Source organism: Balaenoptera ricei, chromosome 5 (genome assembly GCF_028023285.1).
Source record: "Balaenoptera ricei isolate mBalRic1 chromosome 5, mBalRic1.hap2, whole genome shotgun sequence".
Taxonomy (NCBI): domain Eukaryota; kingdom Metazoa; phylum Chordata; class Mammalia; order Artiodactyla; family Balaenopteridae; genus Balaenoptera; species Balaenoptera ricei.
This window is the reverse complement of record NC_082643.1, coordinates 4,964,984-4,992,875: the sequence shown is the minus strand read 5'-3', so window position 1 is coordinate 4,992,875 and position 27,892 is coordinate 4,964,984. Positions and strand designations below refer to the sequence as shown.

Here is a 27,892-nt window from a genome sequence, read left to right as displayed (position 1 = left end):
TGGAGAGATATACCATGTTCTTGGATTGGAAGTGTCAACATTGTGAAAATGACTATACTACCCAAAGCAATCTGCAGATTGAATGCAATCCCTATCAAACTACCACTGGCATTTTTCACAAAACTAGAACAAAAACTTTCACAATTTGTATGGAAGCACAAAAGACCCCGAATAGCCAAAGCAATCTTGAGAAAGAAAAACGGAGCTGGAGGAATCAGGCTCCCTGACTTCTGGCTATACTACAAAGCTACAGTAATCAAGACAGTATGGTCCTGGTGCAAAAACAGAAATATAGATCAATGGAACAGGATAGAAAGCCCAGAGATAAACCCACGCACATGTGGTCACCTTATTTTTGATAAAAGAGGCAAGAATATACAGTGGAGAAAAGACAGCCTCTTCAGTAAGTGGTGCTGGGAAAACTGGACAGCTATATGTAAAATATTAAAATTAGAACACTCCCTAACACCATACACAAAAATAAACTCAAAATAGATTAAAGACCTAAAGGTAAGGCCAGACACTATCAAACTCTTAGAAGAAAACATAGGCAGAACACTCTATGACATACATCACAGCAAGATCCTTTTTGACCCACCTCCTAGAGAAATAGAAATAAAATAAACATAAACAAACTGGACCTAATGAAACTTAAAAACTTTTGCACAGCAAAGGAAACCATCAACAAGACGAAAAGAGAACCCTCACAATGAAGAAAATATTTGCAAATGAAGCAACTGACAAAGGATTAATCTCCAAAGTATACAAGCAGCTCATGCAGCTCAATAACAAAAAAACAAACAACCCAATTCCAAAATGGACAGAAGACCTAAACAGACATTTATTCAAAGAAGATATACAGATTGCCAACAGACACATGAAAGGATGTTCACATCACTAATCATTAGAGAAATGCAAATCAAAGCTACAATGAGGTATCACCTCACACCAGTCAAAATGGCAATCATTAAAATATCTACAGACAATAAATTCTGGAGAGGGTGTGGAGAAAAGGGAACCCTTTTGCACTGTTGGTGGGAATGTAAATTGATACAGCCACTATGGAGAACAGTTTGGAGGTTCCTTAAAAAACTAAAAAAATAACTACCATACAACCCAGCAATCCCACTACTGGGCATATGCCCTGAGAAAACCATAATTCAAAAAGAGTCATGTACCACAATGTTCATTGCAGCACTATTTACAATAACCAGGACATGGAAGCAACCTATGTGTCCATCGACAGATGAATGGATAAAGAAGATGTGGCACATATATACAATGGAATATTACTCAGCCATAGAAAGAAACAAAATTGAGTTATTTGTAGTGAGGTGGATGGACCTAGAGTCTGTCATACTGAGTGAAGTAAGTCAGGAAAACAAAAACAAATACCGTATGCTAACACATATATATGGAACCTAAAAAAAAAAAAAAAAAGGGTTCTGAAGAACCTAGGGGCAGGACAGGAATAAAGACACAGATGTAGAGAATGTACTTGAGGACACGGGGAGGGGGAAGGGTAAACTGGGACGAAGTGAGAGAGTGGCATGGACTTATATACACTACCAAAATTAAAATAGATAACTAGTGGGAAGCAGCCGCATAGCACAGGGAGATCAGCTCGGTGCTTTGTGACCACCTGAGGGGGAGGATAGGAAGGGTAGGAGGGAGACACAAGAGGGAGGAGATATGGGGATATATGTATATGTATAACTGATTCACTTTGTTATAAAGCAGAAACTAACACACTATTGTAAAGCAATTAAACTCCAATAAAGATTTAAAAAAAAAATAGCATCTACTTAAGATAAATTTGTGGAAACTGAACCCTCATACACTGGTTACTTTTGGGAGATGTGATTCCTACAAACATTAGTTTAGTAACCTAGCATTACCTATCCAATTTTAAATTTATGTATTTTTTTAATGTAGCAATTATTTGATTCAGCTAATCTAAAAAAATGGAAGCAACAGTATGTAAGTACAAGGATGGTCTTTGTGCACACTTGCATATAATAGTGTAAATCTGTGACTACTGAATCATCAATATTGAAATTGATGAATAAATTATCATAAAGTCATACTGTGAAATATTAATATAGTAAATATAATGAGATAATTTACATATATTGTCCTAAAATATGTCTAAGATATCTGACGTGAAAGAAATCCAAAGAAATATTTAGAGAATAAGTTCATATTAGGAAACAAAAGTGTGCATATATATTGTATAAGGATAGAAGTAAAACTTAGACTACATTGGAAAGTTAAAACTGTTCATATCCGAAATCTGTGGTGAGGGAGACAATTAATATTTTATGTGCTTCTCTATATTATGTATTTAAAAAATAAATATGTGGTACATTAGGAAATCAATAATATGGAAGAAATTAAAAAGATAAATTATAGTTAGCATGAATAAGTAATTTATATTTTTCAGCATTTTAAAATGACTTTTCTATATATGTGATCTCTTTCTTTTTCCACTCAAAAATCTTTGGAGGTAATTTTTATTAGTATGCTAATTTGATTGTTGCAGAAACTGAGACTCAGAAACCTTAGGAAGTTTCCAGGTACATGTGGTACATGTGGTACACGTGGCTGTACTTGTTGAACGTGGACCTCCAGCCCTGATTGGTCTGGTTTCAAGTGGTCCATGGACTTGGATAAGACACAGATCGATTTTGACTGTGGCTCTATGAGTAAAATCAATAGGTTTAGACTAGGGGATAAACAACACAAAACTAGGACACTGTCCATTAAGTTAGGGGATATTCTGAAAATTATCAAAGGCATTGTCTAAAAAAGCATAATTTTCTTCTGTTTAGAATTAGCAAATTTATGCCACGATTTTGTTTTACACGTATGAAAAATTAAAACAAAAATCCTATTCAACTTAACAATGAAAAGTGATGAAAATTAAATAATAACTTGTTTTAAAAGAAATAGTCATGTGTATTCTCTTGGTTTAATAGGCATCATGGTCAGTATGATTCTTACATAATTTTTAAGGCTACAGTGTTATTTATAATTTTGTAACTTAAGGATTTCTTTTGACATTTGTCATGGTTAAACTATACATAGCATAATGCTTGTTCAAAACAAAGTTTACTGCTGCTTTATTCAAGAGTGTCTTTTCAAATGAAGTATCTGCACATTTTTAATAAATTAATACTATGGCTTACTTTTACATGACTATCTCCAACTACAGGTAGATTGCATTTACAATTTCGATCCAAAAGCTCATCCTGCAGTTAGAAAATTATATTTATAATCCTCAGTATGTTAGCATATATAAAAATTGTTCTAAGATCAATTAGGTAGTTTCTTAAGAAATTACTTCATGTTGATAAAACTAGAGTTCAACTTATAGTAAAAATACATAGCTTACATGGAATTATAGACTAGTTAAGTTTTTATATAAATTAGTTTTCAATAAAAATCCCTGAAAAATTTATTTAATATTTGTAATTTTCATCATCTCTATTGAAAAGATTTTCATCCACCCTTGCACTAACAATGTTATCATGAATCCATTTCTCCATCTGCAAAGGCATTTTATATTTTAAAGTACCATCACACATTACTTTATTATAATGTTCACTTTTCAAATGAAGAAACAGGAACCGAGAGTTGAACTAAGTCTCTCAAAATCACATAGCTGGTTAGTTCCAGGTTGTGATCTAAAGTCTGTCTCCTGAGTAATCCTGTTTGATGCAAGGTGCTTTATATTTTAGAGTTTTACCATATTCTTTGAATTCTTTAATTTCTTACACAAATGACAGAAGAAGATAAGGCTAGCTGGAGTAATAGCTGTAAGAAAAATTATGAATTTTTCCAAATTCCAAAATCATATATATTTTTGCCACACGTTTTAATTATATTGAATGAAATACATTTTCCTTATCTTTTTAAGCTCTAACTAATGCAATTGTTTTTACTTCCCAGTCACAAAAAAATGTTTTTTGCTGGGTATACATACACTTACTAGTTCTGTGACTAACGGGGTGCAAATGTGATTGAGGAAAAGCTTAGAAGATACACCTGATCTGTTTAGAATTTTTCTGGATAAATCTAATCACATATTGTATTTAGATAGGGTTTATATTTGCATCGTTAACATTAAGCAAGTTGGCTAAATGTTGTCTTGCTTTCATTTCCTTTTCTCTAGTTTTGGCAGATATTGCTGATCGACTATAGCTTTCACTCTTATTGAACTCATACATGGATTTAGGCTACCTGTAGTTTAGATCTCCAAGAAGTGCAATCAATTGGTATTGACTAGCGAAATTATATGCATTTGCCATTTCTCCTATGAAGCTTCGGTCATTCTATTTGTAACAGGCAAAAAAATGATTTCTGGGAAGTGAAGTGTGTGGGTTAAGACACCTAACATTTTCCTTCTGACTTGGGTCTAGCAGTGGGTTGGGAACTTGCCGTAAATTGTTTCCTTTAATCCATGTAATCCTAGAAATGGTTTCAAATTTTATAAATGGGGAAAGTGAGACTCACAGAAACTGGATATTTTACTCCTTAGAGCATAAAGTAAGTGTTAGAAATGCATTCAAATTTTCAGGTTGGGTGGGGTTACTATAATATATCCACTGCACAGTCCCTGCCTCAAATAATTAATTTGAGATCTCTGGACAAATTATTTAAATTATGTATATATTAAATCAAAGAAAGTAAAGTCTAAGGAAAAAAAAGCATCCATCATGACAGCATTAAATTTATTTTTTTCATTAATTCCTCCTTTATTTTTAGCATAGATTTAGAAACACAGCATCCTATGTATTATTATTTTGAATACTTTAGTTATCTTTTGTGTTTCAGAGAGCATTTTTGAAAATGGTGGCTTTTGAGACTTTGAAATTGGGCATTAAAAGGGCCACTAATTTTAAGGATTAGTATAATAGATCTAAGTTAATTAAACTAGGATGAACTGCTGTTCCTTTCAAAATGGCTTAAACAGTTGTGATTTATTACAATACTGTAGGAAAATAGGAAGATCTAATAATAAAAAAAAATCAGAAAAGTTTATGACCATAAGTGTGTTGCTGTTAATTTATAATTTGCCTCTAACATTTGTTGCATCCTCTACACTTTTATGAAGGCTGCAGTAATGTGGTCAGAGAGTTTTGTAATATTGACAAGAGGCAGTGTGAATGTCATGAATATAAAAAGATCGCTTTGGGATAAAGTTAAAGAGAAATTGATGGCTTTAATAATGTCAGAGACAAAAGGCAATGGACAAGCTCAGTAGCATTTAAAATATTTATTAAACCCAGTCTGTAATTTTTCATAGGAAAGTTGCTTTAATGACAAAGGAAGTCATAATACAAACAGAATAATCCACATGCCACTGTGAGTCAGCACTACTTCAGAGACATTTATATTCTTACCCTCAAGCTTTCTTACAACCTTTTCTAACAGTGCAGCTGTGTGAATAATTTGTGGAAGAGCACTGATAGAATCCTTCAAAAGAATACAAGATAATGGCATCAAGAAAAGGAAAAAAGTATCCAGCGTTTATTTGTTTACATTCCTGTGACCTGACAATTCACCTTAAATTCACTTTTGTTTTCAGTTAGAATGCAGTCACTGTATTGGGTCAGTGATCTCTGCCTAACTCTAAAATCAGACTTCCAAAATACCCGGGATGTGCTATACTTTCCAATGTGCTATAGTGCAGCAACTTCTAAAGAAAGATCACAGAATGAACGTTGAAGGATGAAAAAAGACAGAGTTCAGTATTATAAGATATATATTTTTCCGTTAGATCCTTTCTATCATTAGATTAGAGAGATTTTTAGATTAAAAGGATTCTCTTAGATCTTTCCTAATACTGAGAAAAACAATGATTTATTCTAGTTCAATAAAGTTATTATGGACTTTTGAGAAATATATCCATCGACCTTTATTACCCAGTTTTATACCCATTATTATTATTAAATACTTTATGGTTTTGAGCTGATAAATGTTTATAACTGATTCTATGTAGACTCAGAGTTTCCAGGAATATAATTAAACTAGTTCTTTAACTTATTTAAAAAAAATTTTAATTTTTTTTAGTATCAGAACCCCATTTCCATTTCTAATTTCTATAACTGGTTAAAATATTAGCTTTATGTGTGTATTCTTAGAGTAACTAGTCCTTCATATGTAGCATCCAATTATTTATACTTTATGCCCTAATAACTATTAAATTAAATAAAATGTTATCTATATTAGTTTAATTCAGTCTCATGGTGATACTGTTATTTTAACTGGGTGATAGAAAAGAATAATTCCGTTTCCTTGAGAAGTTACATCTATTTGAAATGAATTATTAATACCTCTCCAAAGATACTGTGAATGCACTGATGATTTATTTGACTTTTACATTTTAGAATACAATTTTTCAAGGATCTCAAATACACCTTATCTATTAATATGTGAAGCTTAATTCAGAATTTATATTTAGATTTCAAGTAGTCACATTCCGCTAGATACTTCTCTGGAACCACTTATTTTGTGATCTACCAGATAAGACAATTTAGGCCAATTATTTCCCAGGTTCCATTAGGCTAATTTCCAAACCTGGTCTCAGCATTCATTCAACATGTTAATATGTAAAACTGAACATGTGAGAGATGGAGAGAAAATGACACCTAGAACAACGTGCTACACTCAGAAGTTGCTCAGTAAATATTTGTAAATTATTATCTTAAGACTCAAAATAAAGTCAGATTTTATACTTTTCTTAAATTTTATTCATGAACAAAATTCATATATTTGGATCTTCTTGTATACCTTCTATTTTAAATGTCAGAAACTTATTTGGTTATAGTTATAGAATAAAACTGAACAATATATAATCTCAACCATTTAACTGTTTGTATACATATATGTATAATATATTATTAAATATTGATATTATTTGACTTTAACTGATGATATCAAATAAAGCCAACCATTTAAATTGCTGAGATATTTTTGTGAAACATCCAATATCATCAGGAAATTTTCAGTGAGTAGACACATTTAAATATTACCTTTTGTTTAAAATATGGGGAACTTTAAGGATAATCATGATAGTGGATGAAATTGGATTCTCAATACAATGTGGGAAACCTTTGGTGGACCCTAAATTTCGATTTTCATGCACTTCCCAAATAAAGGAAAGACAAGCTCATAGAGTGCACTTCCTAACTAAAAATGATTGTAGCAAATGGCTTGAAATGTTCTCTGGGTGAGTACTGACTTTTTAATTCAGGCTGCCATCAATCCTCATTTATATTTCATAATATGTATCCCAGGAAAATAAACTACTTTTAAATGTGTAGCTTGTCACTGAGGTTAAATAGTTGTTATGCCAATCACTTATCCTTCAAGTTTATAGGTGTTATTTTTCAGACCATCATTTGATACCAGTGCACTAAATGAGAACCATATTATATGAGACTATTATTATTTTTCCAAAGTATATATTACCTATTTGAGTATAAAACCTCTATATGACAAAAAAATTATTGTTGACTGTTTCCCTTTCAGTTCATGCACACGTGTATCAATAAAGCAAAAACAGGAATGCAGGGGGAAATTGAACATCTGATTTGAAAAGTTGTCCATTAGAGAGTATCAGAGACAGTATATATGACCCGTATAATATCTATGTATTCTAACATGAATCATGTAGTGTCTATTGTTATCATTGAGTTGATTAATGTGCTTCCTTTCAATCTAATTTTCAAATATATTTAGGTTGTCTCAAGTTTTTGCTGTTCCAAAGAATGTTGCAAGAAGCATTGAGCCTTGGTTTTGACAAGATACACTTTCTCGTATTAAATATTTATTGGGAGTACTTATCCGTTTTGGCTTTCTACATAAGTCTTTTTAAAAGGCTTAGTTCCTAACTCCCTTGTTGTTAAGCTATTAGGGATTCGATCTGAGTTTTGATAGAGTCTCTTTACTCCAGATCTTAGAGTAATGTGGGTTTGCTGGGGAGTATATTAAAATATCTCCTTAAAACATTATTTGTTTGAACCTCCAATAAAATAAAATTCTACAAGAACTGCTCAGTATTAGGTATATTAAGAGCCTAAACATATGCTCTGTGTCATCAGTAAAGCATGTACAGAAATACTATGAGAGTTAGTTTTGAAATTTTATTTGCTATTTTATATTTTTGTTTATTTTTTTATTTTATTTCATTGAAGCTTAGTTGATTTACAGTGTTTCAGGTGTACAGCAAAGTGATTCAGTTTGCGCTATATATATATATATACATATATATATATATATATGTGTGTATATATATATATATATATATATATATATATATATATATATTCTTTTTCAGATTCTTTTCCACTATAGGTTATTACAAGATATTGAATATAGATCCCTGTGCTATACAGTAGGTCCTTCTTTATCTATTTTATACATAGTAGTGTGTATCTGTTAATCCCAAATTCACAATTTATCTCTTCCCCCCCTTTCCCCTTTGGTGGTTACCAATATGTTTGCTATTTCAAAATAAGCCATTTACGTAGTCATCAAGGGAAAAAATTAGAACTGAGTTTTACTCCCTATTGTTGTTGCCCATGCTTGTGTCTGTGTGTGTGTGTGTGTGTGTGTTGAATTATATGTATTTAGGAGAAGAAAGAGGGGTGTAGCAGAATTCTGGTACTCATAGCTGTGGAAGTCTATTATTTGTCCACTCCTGAGACTATGAAAGGCAATACACATGGTCAAGTCCCAGCTGTGGAATCTAAGGATTATTGGGTCTCTGAGGAACCCTCCCTCACCCTTTCTTGTCTCTGTTTTATAGTTGACATGAGTCTGGCTTATCGATGTCTAGAGTATCTATAGCCAATAAAGGGAACTAAGGGGACAGAAGAGTGATAGGCTTATATATAGTTCTGATCTGGTGACTTCAGCTAGTCTCTTGGTTTGCATTGCTTTTATAATTTCAGTAGATCTTAAGTTCTGACATTTACTGGTTAGTCAATAAAATTTGTGTGTGCAATAGCTCCTCCAGTCACTAGAAAGAAGAGTGGTGAAATTAACTTTGGGCTGAATTTGAGGCCCTAGGGAGAGTCTCAGATTGGTTACCGACTTTGCATCTTTGACTGGCATTCTGATGGGTAAAACAAAAGAAATCAGGTAGTTCAAAGTATACACATTAACCAAAGAGCAGGTTGGTGTAGGCTGTCAAAAGTTCAGAACTAACAGAATGAATCACCAACATAGTAATAAGTAAAAGTTTATTATACACACACCGAAAAGAGAGTTTGCAAATCAGGAGCGCTCAAACCAAAATATGGAATGAGGCTCAAGGGTGTATTTGTTATAAAGCAGCTTATATAGTGAGAAAGCAGTGACTGTTTACTCTTCACAGTGATTAGTTATAACATTAGAATTTTCTTAAATGATAAGGAATTGGTTAGTGGTTACCTCATATCAACCTTGGGAAACAATTTGGGTTTTGCTTATGACTTCCAGAGGCATAAGCAAGAAACGATCCAAATCAAGTTAGTGTTGCAAAATATGTTAAATTAAACTTTGCTTGTATGACTAAGGTGGTTTTGTCTTTTCAGTGAGTTTTCACGACTGGTCTCCATTTCTTTTTTATTTTAACATGGTGAACACAACGTTTCTGTCCATCGTCTCTTGCTAAGATAGATCCTGCAAAAAAGTCTTTTGAGAACTAGAATCTTTTTTCTTGTCTGCCAAGCCATATTCTTACTAAGGCAAATGCAAGGTACATGTGCTCTCATGGTCATTCTGAATAACAAATGTCAAAGTCTGAGTGTGAAGAGGGGATAGGTGTGATAAACCTGTACCACACACCCTGTGGACTACTTTCCCATGTGCTATGGTTCTTTACATATGTATATATAAAACATATTATACACATAATTTGCAAGATATGAATCTTTTCACTTTTATTATTCCATTTGATTTTCCAAACCTTTATAATATGATACAATATCTGTTTTAGATATAAGAAAAAGATGGTTCAAAAAGGTTTAAGCATATGCTCAATATCTTTTAAATATTGAGTAGCAGTGTGAGAATGCAAATTTATTTGTCTCAGTCTAAATGTCATTGAGTGACACCACATAAAACAATGTTTTCATTATCATAGAAGTTTCCAAATATGAGGTCTGTAATTCACTTGAGAGTTTCATAAAAAGCAAATATACATCTTAAGTATTGTGTTATAAAAGGTTCACTCTCCATTATTTAGAAAATTTACCTATCTAGAATAGCTTGTTTTCAGTATGAATACATTTAATATTTATAGTAGAGATAATTTATTAGCTTCTCTTGAAAAGAACAATATGCTTTTGCATATTAGAATTAAAGTGTCTAAATCATTTGTCCTGATGTACTCACATTCTCATCTAACTCTCAGAACTCTAAGTTACAAGATCATTTGAGAATTATATAATTAATAGTCAATCATTGCATAATCCCTGAACCCTTCCACAAAGTGTAGATAATCGATACACATACATTTATTGAATGAATGCAGAATTTCTCTCACAGCAGTGTTGGTGGCAAATTGAGTAACTGACTCTCAAAACTAATGTATACGACATATATCTAACTACCCATGACACAACTCAAGTTCAAGAAGCACTCATTGAAATAATATGATATTCACCCTTGTGCCTCAGTTATAAATACCTCCCTCACAGCCACATTCACTTGTCCTCTTGTTATACTCCTAAAAACTCTCCAAAATCCAATTCAAACACTCTCCTAAGGTGTGCTGTGTTGATCCCTCCTTTCTTTCTGTAGCCATCCCATCCTTATCAGCTTGACTGCAGGACGTTAAGTATTGTCTTAGCGTTATTTGTTCCTTGGTTTCCATTATCGAGCAGTGTATACTTGAGAGTATGAGCCTTGTCTTCTCATTCTGCATCAGTGTATCACTTTGCAGTTTGTCACAAATATTACGTAGTCTATCTATGACTATTTAATAAAATAAATAAAAGAATTCAGGTAAGAGGTACGCTATTTAGAAGATTTCTATACAAATTGGTTTAACTGACTGAAGAATGGGGAGACAAATGAGCAAAGAACTTCTGATGGCTGAAATCAACATAATGAAAACTAGAGGAGGTGCTAACTAAAGGGGCTACAGATGTGTTTTATTCCTCCATTAATTAGGTCTTATTTCATTTTTCTTAACAATATTTTTTCAAAGAATATTTTAGACTTTTCTTGCAAGGGATTTGGACAGCATTTATTGATTAGATATATTCATATATATGTAACATGTTTGTTGCTTTACAAAATCACATTATTTAAGATACTTTGCTGCTGATATTTACAAATATAATTAACTTGTATCATGCAAGCTTACTAAATTTACTTGTTCTGACAATTCATCTGTAGATTCTTTTGCATTTTGTTTTACTCAATCATCTACAGATGTTGGCTATATATTTTAAGAAATCCTTTATCATAATAAGGAAAATACTTGCTCATTTTTGTGTGCTAAAAGTAAATGACTTTTCTGCAGCTATTGAGAAGATCACACAGTTTTTCTCCTTTAGACAATTTATGTGGTAAATTATATTGAGTAATTTTTCAATATCTATATAAAACAAATATTTTATGGTTTAATATTTTTATATTCTGCTGGATTTTGTTTGACAATATATTCTGGAGACTTAAAAAATCTATTTTCATAAATGAAATTGACCAATAAATATTCTTTTTAATAATACCCGTGTCATATTTTGGTATTAAGCTTACATTGCTCTCAACTGTTGGGGATTTTATTTATCTATGAGCACATAATAAATTACCGTACAACTTAGTGGATTTAAACAACAAACCTTTATTATCTTTTGAGATAAAAAGAGATGAGATAATAAATAGAGAAATGAGATTTTTTAAAAAATTGAGAAAAGCTTAGCTAGGTGGCCCTGGCATGAAGTCTTTTCTGAGGTTGTAGTCAACATTTTGACCAGAACTGTAGTGATCTGAAAGCTTGCTGAGGGCTGGAGGATTTACTTTCAGGATGGCCCCTTCAAATGACTGTTGGTTCCTTGCTGGCTGTTGGCATGGGACCTTTCTCTGTCACCTGACATATAAGCATTTCCCTAAGGCTGGTAAAGATACTCATATCTTTAAGACATGACAGCTGACTTCTCCAACAGCAAGTGATCCAACGAGCTAGAAAGATGCCGCAATACCTTTTATAATATTGCATACCATGCACCATCACTTGACCATATTCCTTTCGTTAACAGTGAGTCATTAAATCCAACCCACATGTAAGATGAGGAGGATTTGTCTCCAGCTTTTGAAGAGAGGAGTGTCAATGGATTTGTATAGATATTTTTGTTTGTTTGTTTGTTTTTGTTTTTTTTTGTTTTTGTTTTTTTAGATATTTTAAAACTACCAAAGAAACCCCACACCTTTTTCTATTCTCTAGAAGAGTTTATATAAGATTGGTGTTATTTCTTATTTAGATTGGGTCATTCTACAGTTCTCTTTGAAAAAAGGATTTTAATAATGTATTAATTTCTTTTAACGTAATAAGACTTTCTAGATTTTATAATACTTTTTGTACAGGTCAGCCAGAAGTTTATGTTTCTAGAAATATGTTCATTTTATTTAAAGTTACTTATTAGCATGAAGTTGATTATAATTTTTCATTAGTTTCCAGCATTTCTGTAAGAATTTAGCTGTTAGCCTGACTTTCCTTCTTTTGTGTGTCATTTTTTTTCCTGGGATTGTTTTTTACAATTTTTCTCTTTTTCTTTGTTGTTCTACAGTTTCACTATAATGTATACAGGTGACCAGAATTTTAAGTTCTATTCAGAAAGATAATCGAACAGAATTGATAAGAATTACATATCCAACATTATTGGAAGCAGAAAGTTCTCAACTGATCCAGGCATCACTTTTAGTTTACTGATTCTCTCTTCTGTTGTGTCTAATTCATCCCACCCCCTTCCCACTTGCTATCCATAAGTTTGTTCTCTACATCTGTGTCTCTATTTCTGCTTTGTAAATAAGATCATCTACACCAATTTTTCAGATTCCACATATATGCGTTAATATACGATATTTGTTTTTCTCTTTCTGACTTACTTCACTCTGTATTACACTCTCTAGGTCCATCCACGTCTCTACAAATGACCCAATTTCATTCCTTTTTATGGTTGAGTAATATTTCATTGTATATATGTACCACATCTTCTTTATCCATTCCTCTGTTGATGGACATTTAGGTTGTTTCCATGTCATGGCTATTGCAAGTAGTGCTGCAATGAACGTTGGGGTGCATGTGTCTTTTTGAATTATGGTTTTCTCTGAGTATATGCCCAGTAGTGGAATTGCTGGGTCACATGGTAGTTCTATTTTTAGTTTTTTAAGGAACCTCCATACTGTTCTCCATAGTGGCTGTATCAATTTACATTCCCACCAACAGTGCAAGAGAGTTCCCTTTTGTCCACACCCTCTCCAGCACTTATTGTTTGTAAATTTTGTAATGATGGCCATTCTGACTGGTGTGAGGTGATACCTCATCGTAGTTTTGATTTGCATTTCTCTAATAATTAGTGATGTTGAGCATTTTTTCATGTGTTTGTTGACCATTTGTATGTCTTCTTTGGAGAAATGTCTATTTAGGTCTTCCACCCATTTTTTGATTAGGTTGTTTGTTTTTTTAATATTGAGCTCCATGAGCTATTTGTATATTTCGGAGATTAATCCTTTGTCCGTTGCTGCATTTGCAAATATTATCTCCCATTCTGAGGGTTGTCTTTTCATCTTGTTTATGGTTTCCTTTGCTGTGCAAAAGATTTTAAGTTTAATTAGGTCCCATTTGTTTATTTTTGTTTTTATTCTCATTACTCTAGGAGGTGAGTCATAAAAGATCTTGCTGCCATTTATGTCAAAGAGTGTTCTGCCTATGTTTTTCTCTAAAGGTTTTATAGTGTCTGACCTTACATTTAGGTCTTTAATCCATTTTGAGTTTATTTTTGTGTATGATGTTAGGGAATGTTCTAATTTCATTCTTTTACATGTGGCTGTCCAGTTTTCCCAGCACTACTTATTGAAGAGGCTGTCTTTTCTCCATTGTATATTCTGGCCTCCTTTGTCATAGATTAGGTGACCATAGTCGCTTAGGTTAATCTCAGGGCTTTATATACTCTTCCACTGATCTATATTTCTGTTATTGTGCCAGTACCATACTGTATTGATTACTGTAGCTTTGTAGTATAGTCTAAAGTCGGGAGGCCTGATTCCTCCAGCTCCGTTTTTCTTTCTCAAGTTTGCTTTGGCTCTTAGGGATCTTTTGTGTTTCCATACAAATTGTAAAATTTTTTGTTCTAGTTCTGTGAAAAATGACATTGGTAATTTGATAGGGATTTCATTGAATCTGTAGATTGATTTGGGTAGTATAGTCATCTTCACAATATTAATTCTTCCAATCCAGAAACATGGTATATCTCTCCATCTGTTTGTGTCATCTTTGATTTCTTTCATCAGTATCTTATAGTTTTCTATGTACAGGCCTTTTGCCTCCTTAGGTAGGTTTATTCCTGGGTATTTTATTCTTTTTGTTGCAAAGGTAAATGGGATTGTTTCATTAATTTCTCTTTCTGATCTTTTGTTGTTAGTGTATAAGAATGCAAGTGATTTCTGTGTATTTTTTTTTTTTTTTTTTTTGTATCCTGCAACTTTACTAAACTCATTGATTCACTCTAGTCGTTTTCTGGTGGCAACTTTAGGATTTTCTATGTATAGTATCTTGTCATCTACAAACAATGACAGTTTTACTTCTTCTTTTCCAATTTGCATTCCTTTTATTTCTTTTTCTTCTCTGATTGCCCTGGCTAGGACTTGCAAGCCATCCCATTTTTAAAGTTAGTGATATGTATGTGTGTGTGTGTGTGTGTATGTATATATATATATATATATATATATATATATATATATATATATATATATATATATAATTTGAGATAAATTTTCTTGTTACCACAAATTAATTCAGCATGTACGTTTTTTACTCAGTCAAAATACAATTATCAAATCAGTAAGCATAACATTGATAGAATCTCATTATCTACTTTACAGTCCATATTGACTTATTGGCAACCTTCCTAATAATAGCTTTATAACTAATTTTTCCTGGTCCAGCATCCATTCTGGATTCCACATTGCATTCAGTTAATATTCCTGTTTAGTATCTTTTAAGCTAGAAACGTTCTTCGGCCTTTCTTTGTCTTTCTTTTCTTTTTTATCAAGGTAAAATTCACATAACATTGAACAATTTTAAAGTGTACAGTTCTGTAGTTTATAGGACCTTTAAAATGTTATGCAACCATCTCACTGCCTACTCCCCAAACATTTTCATCAACCCCAGAATACACCTCATAGCCATCAAGCAGTCATTTCACATTTCTCCTTCCCCCCAGCCCCTGAAAACCACTAATCTGCTTTTTATCCTGGTGGATTTACCCATTCTGGATGTTTCATGTAAATGAGCTCATACAATATGTCATCTTATGTGTCACACTTCTTTCACTTAGGGTAATATCTGAGCATATTGTAGCATATATCAGTACTTCTTTCTTTTTATTACCAAATAATATTTTATCGTAAGGATAAACCACATTTTATTTTTCTGTTTATCAGTTGATAGTTGTTTTTGTAATTTCCACCTTTTGGTTATCATAAACATTCAGATACATGTTTGTTATGGAAAACCTGTTTCAATTATGTATACAAACCTAGGCTTGGAATTGCTTGATCACATGATGATTCCATGTGTAACAGTTTGAGGAACCACCAATGTCTTCCACAGTGGCTACATCATTTTATATTCCTACCACGGATGTGCAAGAGTTCCAATTTCTGCCTATTGTTTTGTTGTTTAATAGCATCCTAGTGGATATGAGTGGTATCACATTGGGATTTTAATTTGCCTTTCCAGTGATGACTAGTGAATTTTGATATCTTTTCATGTGCTTATTGGCTATTTGCATGGCTTCTTTATGGAGGCATGTCTATTCAAGTCCTTAGCCCACATTTGAATTGGATTGTATGGTGTTTTTTTAGCCTTTTTTTTTTTTCCTATGTGAAAACATTTAAGTTCTATTCTCCTAGCAAGTTTCAGTTATACCCTACAGTGTTATAAACTATAGTCACCATGTTATTCGTTAAATCCTCAGACCTTATTCATCCTATAACTGACGATTTGTATCTTTTTCCCAACTTCTCCCTATTCCCTCCACCTCCCTGCCCCTGGCAACCACTTTTCTACCCTCTGCTTCTATGAGGTCACCTTTTTTTTTTTTTTTAATTCCCCATATCTTTATACCATGCAGTACTATTTGTGCTCTGTCTGGCTTATTTCACTTAGGATAATGCCCTCCAGGTTTATCCATGTTGTTGCAAATGACAAGGTTTCCTTTTTTTTTTAAGGCTAACTAATATTCATATATATATATATATAATAGTTTCTTTACTCTTATCAATTGAAGGAAACTTATGTAGGTTGTTTCCATATTTTGGCTACTGTGAATAATGTTACTATAAACATAAGGAAGATGTTCATACATATAGCTATCTCTTTGAGATAATAATTTTGTTTCCTTTGGATATATACCCTGAAGTGGGATCACTGGATCATAAGGTATGTATACGTATTTATGTATGTGTATATATGTATATATGAATATGAATCATATATATAATTCATATTATATGAATATAATTATACACATATGAATTATATAAGTAATTCATATTATATCAATATATATAATTCATAGTATATTCATATGTATACTATGAATTATATATATATATATAATTATTTTGTCATAGGAAGTCCTGACAAGTCAAATTTGGAACATACTTGTTTTTAATACCCTTCAGATTTTCTTTCTTATTGGCTAAATTCAGTGGCTGTTACAGACCACAATCAGCCAGGTTAGTTAAGGGCAAACTGAAATGTAGAGAGCATTGGCCCAGGAGTCAGACCTCCCTTGATTTTAGCCTCAACTCTGGACTCTAATAAGCTTTGTGACTTGGGGATGCCATTAACCTCTCTGTGACTCATCTTCAAATCAACATGACTACAAAGCATTCAGCACATTCCATAACATCTATCAATATATTATAGTTTTTACTCTAAAGGTACTTGTACTGACGTTATCACCAGAGTAACTGATGCATATTCCAGAAGAGACATAAATCAAATCTCAGTTTTCCTGGTGAGAATATTGAGGCTAAAGTTCAGAAGGAATCCATATTAGTTAAGGCTTACTTAAGCAGAAAGGGGAAATTTATTGACTCGGAAATAGATCTATTTTTAATTTATTGAGGAACCTCCATACTGTTCTCCATAGTGGCTGCACCTGTTTACATTCCTACCAACAGTGTACAAGGGTTCCTTTTTCTCCACATCCTCACCAGCATTTGTTATCTCTAATCTTTTTGATAATACACATCCTAACAGATACAAAGTGATAACTCATTGTGGTTTTGATTTGCATTTCCCTGATGATCAGTGACGTGGAGCACCTTGTTGTGAACCTGTTAGCTATTGTATATCTTTGGAAAAATGTCTATTTTGGTCCTTTGTCCATTTTTAAATTCTTTTTCTATTAAGTTGTATGACTTTTTGGTATATTTTGGATATTAACTCCTTATCAGATAGTGGTTTACAGATATTTTCTCCCATTCTGTAAGTTGCCTTTTCACTTCTTTGATGGTTTCCTTTGCTGTGCAGAAGGGGGCCATTTGTCTTTTAGTTGCTGAATTGTAAGAGTTCATTGTATGTTCTGGATACCAGGCTCAGATCAGATATCATCTGCAATTTTTTCCTGTTTTGTCAGTTGTATTTACACTATTTCCTAGCATCCTTGTCAAAAATCAATTGACCATAGATGTATGAGTTTATCTCTGTGCTCCTTATTCTAATTCCATAGAAGTATATTTTTATCTTATTGCCAGTACCACATTATTTTGATTACTGTACCTTTGTAATATGATTGGGAATCAGGAGATATGAGAACTCCAGTTTCAGTCTTCATTTTCAGGATTGTTTCGGCTCTTTGGATCCCCTTGTAATTCCATATGACTCTGAGGATTAGCTCTTCCATTTCTGCAAAAAAAATGCAGTTAGGAATTTTGATAGTGATTACATTGTATCTATAAATCAATTTTGCAGTATTGTCTGTCATCTTACCAAATCTTATTATCTCACCAATTACTTATTCAATCCATCAACACGTGGTGTCCTTCTGTTGATTTAGGTTTTATTTAAGTTCTTTCAACATGTTTTGTAGTGTTCAATGTAAAAGTCTCTCACCTTCTTGGTGAAATTTATTCCTAAATATTTTATTTTTGGATGTACTGTAAGTGGAATTGTTATCTTAATTTCTAAAAGATGCTATAGTAAGGAAAAGTTTTTTCTTCTCTCCCATTTATATATTTGTTCATTTATTTACGTTACTGAATTCATAGAGTCTTGTTTGATTCTTTATACTCCTTTGTAATTGATAATTATCTCAATGCTCAAATTATTTCAGATTTGGTGAATGAGAGCCCTTTTAAACTGGTTTTGTATTTTTTGATATGTTTCTATCATTCCTTAAAGACTTCTTTAGTTATTGAGTCAAGATAGCCCAGGCTCAGCTTATATTTTCCCTGGTTCAGTCTCAGAATAACTTTTATCCAGGGGACACTGGTACATTTTAGTGGATGCTATTATTTGCAAACTAAGATCTGTAGAAATAGCATTCATTAAATTATCATCATTAAAATAATATAATTGTAATTTTCTCATATTGCAATTTTTCTTTGTTTTGGAAAATCAAATGGCAAATACAGATCACTCATTCACTTTCTTTTCCATTTCTTCTTTTAGTCCCTCCCGTAATCCGGGTGTATCCAGAGAGTCAGGCCAGAGAACCTGGGGTAACTGCAAGTCTCAGGTGCCATGCTGAGGGCATACCAAATCCTCAGCTTGGATGGCTGAAGAATGGAATTGATATTACATCAAAGCTGTCCAAGCAACTCACACTTCAAGGTGCTTTTTACTTGCATTTTTCCTCTTAAATGACAATGTAAAAATTTTATTCTAAAACTTATAACACATTTTACATTATTATGAGAAAGAGCAAATAAGTCTTGGTGGCAAAAGAATATCATGAATATGAAAAAAGATATGGTTGTACCTAAGACATAATATTTGAAATAGAGTCCTTTAATATTTTTAATGTTTTAAATAATAGTCTTGTCATAATGATTAGTTATGTCATTATTTCTGTCATAAGTAAAATATTAAATTTTTTTCTTTTAAAAACTTATCCTCTGAACTATAGCAGATATACTGAACAGAATCATTGGATCTCTTCATTGAATACATTTCTGAAGAGACAATTTTAAATGCTTAAATCATATGTTAAAATATATATTACAGAGGGTGTCAGTAATATAGAAATTCTTTAGAAAATGTTTTGCATCATGAAATGAAGATAGAAAAAATTCAAAATGCTACTAAATATGTTCCATATTTATGTAGTTTTACAGTTATGAAGTTCTTGCATTCTAATATATAAAAATATTCTATATGTTCTAATAGTCTAATGTGCAGACATTAATCAATTATTTTACAGATTATAATAATCACAAATGAGTGGTATGTGAAAAGCAAACCAGGCAATCTTTCTAATGTCAAATAACCTAAATAATGCAAAAGCAGTTTCATATATGTTGATTATACTAGTAAGCAAAATAATGTAAAAATCTTATTTCCATTGTCATGAGTGGCCCAGGGACAGTCATTTTACTGGAGTATCTATTGCATGGCATTACATTCCTTGTTCCATGCTTTTAAATTACTTCAATTCATACTTTAGAAATGAATATATTTTCATTTTTAAAATTATTTCTGTAAGAATAGACTGCTCTTATTATTCAACTTAGAGAGTGAATACACTTTATCAGTATACATCTTAAAATAAATCTTTTAAATCACTTACTTATTTATTTTTGCAAATGAAAAATGACATATGAAAGTATTTTTGACCTTTCAGAGCTGAATCCTAGCAATCTCTATGTTAATATAAGTAGGTCCAACAAATTTACATGTTTGCGTCTATTGATTGCATCATGGTGTCTGTAATCTGAGATGAGGATTGATCTGATAAACTGAAGTTAAATTGAATGAAAGTCTATTTAGTTTCTGATTTTGTCATCTCTTACCTATTTGATAGCAACAAACCATATTATATGAACTTATTTTGTTTTTGTTTTAGAAATATACAGGAAGGCAAATTTGGGGAGTTGGTTACACTCTAGACTCAACATTTGAAAGATTGGGACATTTGTAAAATAGTTATTATCATTTTTTTAAAATAAGAGAAAGTAAGTTAATTTTTGAGAGACTATGACAAGTAATAAAATGTAAGTAGGAAGCAGAACCTAAGAGATAAATCTGGGTGCACAGGAGTGTGAAATTCCATGTGGTTTTGTATATGATCACATATTACCAAATTACATAGTTATTTAATTATCCATTTATTCATCAGATGCTTATTTAGCATTTGTATGTGAGGTCCAAGTCTAGGCACTAACTGATAACTATGGCAATAGATGGGATGATATGGTTATGAGAAGTAAAATTCAACAAAGCAGAAATATTTTGGTGGGCAAATCCAGACAAATATCCAAAGGGACTAATAATTAGCAAAGAGGCAGGAGAACAAGGTGATTACAGAATGAAAGAAAAGAAAGCCAGAGATGGGAACAAGTTCAACAGTGCTGGCGGCATAGAAAGGTCAAGGAAGATCATTAAAATATATTCATGGGTTAGTGATTAGTTTGTCCTTGTGACATTTAGAAAATCAGTCCTCAGTGGGCTTAGAAATGAAAAGGAGGGAAGAAGTATAAAAACCTATTTCCAAATTTTGAAAGAGTAAAAAATAACAGTAGTAGCTGCTGGTGGGAAGGTTTAGGACTGATGAAGATATTTCTCACTTCTTGGACAATTTGTTGGTTTAAAAGGATATTGGTAAAGAGAAAGATGTATGAATAATGAAACAGGGGAAGGAGCGACAAATACAAAACAAAAAAGGAGGGGAGGTTGGCCTTGGAAAGAAATAGAAAATTTCCTTTGAGAATGAAATAAAAATGAAGATGTAAATGGAAACAGGAGGTTTGGGGATTAATTTCTTTCTTTTCCAGCTTTTATTGAAATTCAGTTGGCATATAAAATTGTGTAAGCTTAAGGTATACAAGGTGATGATTTTTTACACATATATTGTGAAATGATTTAGGTTTACTTTTTAATCACTTCTATGTATTTCATGATATAAATAACAAGACAGCCTGCTTAGAGTGAGAAGTTATTATTATGCTGGGAAACATCAAACAAAGACTAAAGACAAAGACTAAAAGTGGAGTAGTATATGAAATGCAACTAACTGTAAAGGTCAAGTAACATCCTGTTACTTGAAAATTGGAGATTGTGAATTTGAAAATTTGTAAATTTGCTTATGTAATAGTCTAGTAATTTAATCAAAAACTTAAGTGCAGGGGATGTTTTCTAGTTCTGAAAACAGATGTGTCAGGATGATAAATGGACCCGGAAATTGGTAGTTCTGGTCATAGAGTAGAAAACATCTAGATATGCTAGATTATGTAGGAAAGGAGGGAAAGATAGTGGGACACATAGGTTAGAAGAATATATAAGAATATTGAGAAGAGAGAATTTCAAGAAGGAAAAAATTGAAGTTTCAAAAAAGTTCTAGAGAATTTAAACATAAGTATGTAGTCTTTGGAGAGGGCCATGTTTCACATAAAACAAGAAGCTGATCTGGGCTTAAATACATTGTTTTCTTCTCATCTTTTAGAACAGGGGTCTGCAAATGAAGGACCACAGACCAAATCTGGAAAGCTGCCTATTTTTGTAAATAAAGCAGTTGTTTTGCTTGTTTTTAGAACAGCCACATTCATTTTAAAAAATAATGTCTGTGGCTTCTGTCATGCTGCTATGGCAGAGGTGAGAAGTTGGCACAGAAATTGTGTAGCCCACAAAGCCAACTGGCCTTTTTCAGCGGCCCTGCCAAAAAAAACCTGCCAATTGTTTTGGGGAAGTGATTCTCAACAAAGGATGGGGGGAATGGAGGAGTGCAGCGATATTTGTAAATCAAGAAAGAGGGTCCAGTGATTTCAGTGATTAGCCTTTCCCAAACACTCACTGCCTCTCCATATCCTCCTAGGGATGACATTTAAGCTCTTTTCCCCTTGGTTTTCTACCTTCCTTTCCCAAACAGCGGCTCTGATCATTCAGTCTCCTCTCTGTCACAGAGTCGTGCCCCTTTCTATTGCACATGGTTCATGGTGTCCTTGTGATTGGATAACATGGAACACACCACAAACATGCACACAGAGACCTACAGAAAAAAAGAAAAGAAAGTAAAAGAAAAGATGCAAACCTAAACAAATGAGCACTAAAACACTGAACCTTAGGGTCTGATAGAACAGAAGTCCAGCCTTTACCTTTGAGGGGAGTGACCTGCATAAGATCATTCCATGAGTCTCAGATTCCTCATTTGATAATTAGCTATTATCTGGGACAATTAAGGAATAATATATATAAAGCACCTCCTGTATTGCCAACATACAGTAAATGATTAATTATACCCTGGTTTCCACTTTGGGGAATGCAACTCATTCAGAGATTAGCTGCAAATATTATTTTACCAAAATTTAAAAATTAGATTAATTATTCCCTTAACCCTTTGGTTATACACTGACTATATCAATTTCCATATTATAATACTGCTTACTTTAGGTATATTTCTTGCAAACAACTGCAAATCTTACAAAAAAAATCATGTGTTATTTTCTTTATGTCCCCTATACCTAATAATTCCAGATATATAATTCAGACTCAAGAATATGCTTGCTAAATGGCATTGTATTATACTTGCATGATGTAGCTCACTTAATTCCTTTATGACATGTCTTTTCACAAGTATTCTCCTGTAAATGAACCATATTGGTATTAATTGAAACTGTTGTAAAAACTGAGGACAAAGTGGATTATGAATATTAAAAATAAATATAGAAATGGAATTATAGTTTTCAATATGTAACACTTCTTATGCAAGGTAGGAAATAGGAAATGGATATAAAATATGGTGTGTGCATTTGATACAGAGTATTGGGATCTCTGTAATAGAATGACAGCACAATTTATGAAACACTTGAATGCATCTGGAATAATTTGGCATGTCTCCAAAGCATGGAAGTATGAAGGGAAACAGTTTAATTAGGATAAGCTAAGAGAACTGTTTGACTGTGTAATCAGAAATCACTGTACCAAAACTGAAACTGTAGTTTACAGGTTGCATTTGCCTTCTGTTTTCAGCAAATGGCAGTGAGGTTCATATTAGCAATGTGCGCTATGAAGATACAGGAGCATACACTTGTATCGCGAAAAATGAAGCAGGAGTGGATGAAGACATTTCTTCTCTTTTTGTGGAAGATTCTGCTAGAAAGACCCGTATGTATTGAATACACACACACACACACACACACACACACACACACACCGCACACACACACACCATACTCAACTTTACAAGTAAGTTTTTTCAAAAACAAAGGCATCAGAAAATGCTGTGAAATGAGCAATGCATAAAAGAAAAAACAAGCAAACAAAAGCAGTTTTCATATGTAGGAAGGCTGGAATTCTTGAAATATTAAAAGAAGATTTAAGGATTAAATACAAGATTTTGAAATTTTCAATACGACAACTAAAATGATTTTGTTTCTTTGGCAAGTGTACATAAGATGTGTTGGGTCCTGTCCTCCCATTTGCTCATATAGGAAATTAAATCCTTTGCAAAATCCTTCTCCCAAATGATTTGGAATTCAAAGTCCTATAATATAGCCAAGGAGCATTCTGTAGTTTTAATACATCAATCATTCTTTTTCTTGAAGTTGCATTGTAGTCATGACCCAATGGCTGTACATCAGCCCTTCTTTGCAGCAGTCAGAGAAGTAAGCCACCTTGAGACACCCACTGCCCCAGCACCAACACCACACCATGGGCTATTCTCCGTTTATAGCTAGAAATCCTTTGTCATTGCTGTACATGTCTCCTCGTTGTTTCATGAAGTTTTAACAAAAATGTACTGTCCTTTTAAAAAATTAGTACTTAGAAAAAGGGATATGGTGGCCTGGGATGCTAAAGATGGATTTTTGGTTACAGCTGAATTATTTAGAACTCAAAGTACTCTTGTAGCATTTATCAAGTGAGCTCTCTATAGGCAAACACTCAGACATTTTCTTCCCCTGGTGCACATGTGCCACGGATGGCTGTTTTGGGATTGGGTCTGGATATACTTGGAATGGCTATTCTCATTGTTCCAAAGTCTTGCACCTGTCTGTACCTCCTATCAGTCTAAGTTTTTTCAGGGATCCTTATATTTTGAGGACCATTTACATGTGCAATTCTCTGAGCCCAGTTTTTGGACGAGGTTAAAATATTGTCCCAGGAATCTTCTTATTCCTCTTTCAATCAGTGAGTGCATGTAGATATGAGTGGATCCAATGAGGAAGTTGGGTCTTACCCAGGCCCTGACTACTGGTATATCTGTATCTATATTTCATCTGGCTAGGACAACCCTCATTATAAGCATACTTAAATATAAAATTCTTAAGGTGGAAAAAGAGAAAAGAAAACTGGGTTTAATGATCTAGATAAGGACCGCCATAGTTTCTTTACCTCAATTTGCAATTCATTTCCTGTTAAAAATTAATTTTGGGTGACAAGTAATTGAAAACTTTAGTTTTCCTTGTCTTTTATGATGGTGCTGATGAGACAGATTTTATTTTCAACTCTGTATTTTAATTTTCTTTTAATATTGGTCATGTAGTTTCCAATATATTTCTCTATTACAAAATTGAAACACATAGCTATAGCTTCTTTAATCAATGAATCACTATCTACCAGCATGTATATTTGAGAAACACTTTACTGGAAGATTTCATATAATTTTGTCATATAAATTTGTTAGTTTAATCATAAGCTGTGTATGAAATCATGTTTTCAGTTTATTTTACTTATACCTTAAACAGTTACAGGTCAAAATAATGCATTTTAAATATTTATTTATTTATTTATTTATTTTTGGCTGCGTTGGGTCTTCGTTGCTGTGCACAGGCTTTGTCTAGTTGCAGCGAGTGGGTGCTACTCTTCGTTGCGGTGCGAGGGCTTCTCCTTGCAGTGGCTTCTCTTGTTGTGGAGCACGGGCGCTAGGCCCGCAGGCTCAGTAGTTGTAGCTTGCGGGCTCTAGAGCACAGGCTCAGTAGTTGTGGCTCATGGGCTTAGTTGCTCCACGGCATGTGGGATCTTCCCAGACCAGGACTTGAACCCATGTCACCTGCATTGGCAGGCGGATTCTTAACCACTGAGCCACCAGGGAAGTCCGAAAGACATTTTGTTAGCAATATGCTGTTAAAATCAGAAATACTAGTTTTATAAGACATAGCACTGCAGGTCTTACTACATCTATAGTTATAGAACTTTCAAAGCCATCTTATAAGAAACAATACAAATGAAAGATTTGGAGACTTTTGCTTTCTAACTCTGAAAGTGAAATATGTATAGGTATTAATTATACATTCAAATCATGTGACATTTTGAAGGATAAAGAGTGAAAACTAACAGATTTTATTTTTTTAATTAATTAATGAATCTCAAAAAGGTACTTAACATAAGGTCTACCCTCTTAACATAAGGATACCCGCTTAACCCTCTTAAAGTTTTAAGTGTACAATATTGTATTGTTAACTACAGGACTAAGTTGCACAGCAGAGCTCTAAAATTTGTTTATCTTACATAACTACAACATTATAACCATTGAACAACTCTTCATGTCTCCCTTCTCCCCTTCCCCTGACAATCACCTTGTATTTTCTACTTTTATGATTTTGACTCTTTTAGATACCTCATTTAAGTATAATTACACAATATTTCTCCTTCTCTGACTCACTTGTTTCAATGAGCATAACATCTGCCAGGTCCATCCATGTTGTTCCTTCTTTGTAAGACTGAATAATATTATATTTTATGAATACACAAAATTTTCTTTATCCATTGATATGTTAATAGATATTTGGGTTGTTTCCATATCTTGGCTGTTGTGAATAATGCTGCAATTAACATGTGAGTTCAGCTATCTCTTTGATCCTGGTTTCAATTCTTTTGGAAATACACCCACAAATGGGATTGCTATGTTATATGATAGTTCTATTTTTAGCTTCCATAATGTTTTCCATAGTGGCTACACCATTTTACATGCTCACAAACAATGTGCAAAAGTTCCAGTTTCTCCATATCCTTGCCAATACTTTTATCTTTTGTTATTTTGATAATAGATGTTCTAACCGGTATGAAGATAATATCTCATTGTGGTTTTGATTTGTATCCCTGATGATTAGTGATATAGAAAAAATTTTCATATGTCCATTGGCGATTTGTATGGCTTTGGAGAAATGTCTATTCAACTCCTTTGCCCATTTTTAAGTTGGGTTATTTTTTGCTATTGAGTTATTGGAGTTCCTTTTTTTGAAAATTAAATGATTATCAGATATAAAGCATGAACATATTTTCTCCCATTCCATAGGTAGTTTTTTTCACTCTGCTGATTGTTTCTTTTGCTGTACAGAAGCTTTTAAATTTGATACACTCTAACTTGGCTATTTTTGCTTTTGCTAATTGTGCTTTTGAGAAAATTATAGACCAATGTCCCTTATGAACATAGGTACAAAATTCCTCAACAAGATATTAATGAACTGAATCCAGTGGCACATTAAAAAGAACATGCACCATGATCAAATGGGATTTATCCCTGGGATTCAAGGATGGTTCAACATAAGGAGATCGGTACATGTGACTTGCACATTGACAGACTACAGAATAAAAATCACTTGATCATCCAGTAGATGCAAATAAAACATTTGAAACACCTTTTAATGATAAAAATACTTTGACAACACCCTTTTACAATAAAAATGCTCAACAAACTAGGTGTGGAAAGAATTTACGACAACATAATTAAGGCCATATATTTTTAAGCCCACAGCTAACACCATACTCAGTGGTTAAAAGCTGAGAAAAAACTTTCTGCCTAAGATCAGGAACAAGACAAGGATACACACTCATACTTCTATTCTACATAATATTGGAAGTCCTAGCCATAACAATTAGGCAAGGGTAAGAAATAAAAGGCATCCAAATCCGAAGAAGAAAAATTGTCTCTGCAGATGACATGATCTCATATAGAGAGAACTCTAAAGATGCCACAAAATAAACCTGTTAGAACTAATACACATATTCAGCAAAGTTGCAGGGTACAAAATGAACATATGAAAATCAGTTGTGTTTCTATACATTAACAATGTATATCTGAGAAGCAACTAAGAAAGAAATTCCATTTACAAATGCATCAAAAAGAATAACATACCTAGGAATAAATTTGACCAAAGAGGTGAAAGACCTGTACACTGAAAACTATAAGAAATTGATTAAAGAAATTGAACAAAACACAAATAAATGGAGAGATATTCTGATATTCTGTGCTCATAGATTGGAAGAATGAATACTCTTAAAATGTCAATACTAACCAAAGGAGTCTCTGATCCAATTCTATTTCCATCAAAATCTCAGTGGCATTTTACAGAAATAGAAAAAATTCCTAAAATTCATATAAAACAACAAAAGATCCAGAATAACTGCAAAAATCTTGGAAAAGAAGAGCAAAGCTGGAGAAATTATACTTCCTGATTTCAAAATATATTTTAAAACTATAGTAATTAAAACAGTATGATATTTACATAA

The 27,892-nt window shown here is 32.8% G+C and overlaps 1 protein-coding gene across 3 annotated transcripts in view; it reads left to right on the top strand.

Moving 5' to 3' along the window:
- Window positions 1–27,892, top strand: part of FSTL5 (follistatin like 5) — a 708,623-nt gene that overhangs the window by 545,841 nt on the left and 134,890 nt on the right. For all 3 annotated transcript variants that reach the window (XM_059923874.1, XM_059923877.1, XM_059923875.1), the window contains exons 8-9: window positions 18,902–19,063; window positions 23,414–23,548. In XM_059923874.1, the coding sequence (XP_059779857.1) occupies window positions 18,902–19,063; window positions 23,414–23,548 (297 nt within the window). The remainder of the gene's footprint in view (window positions 1–18,901; window positions 19,064–23,413; window positions 23,549–27,892) is intronic.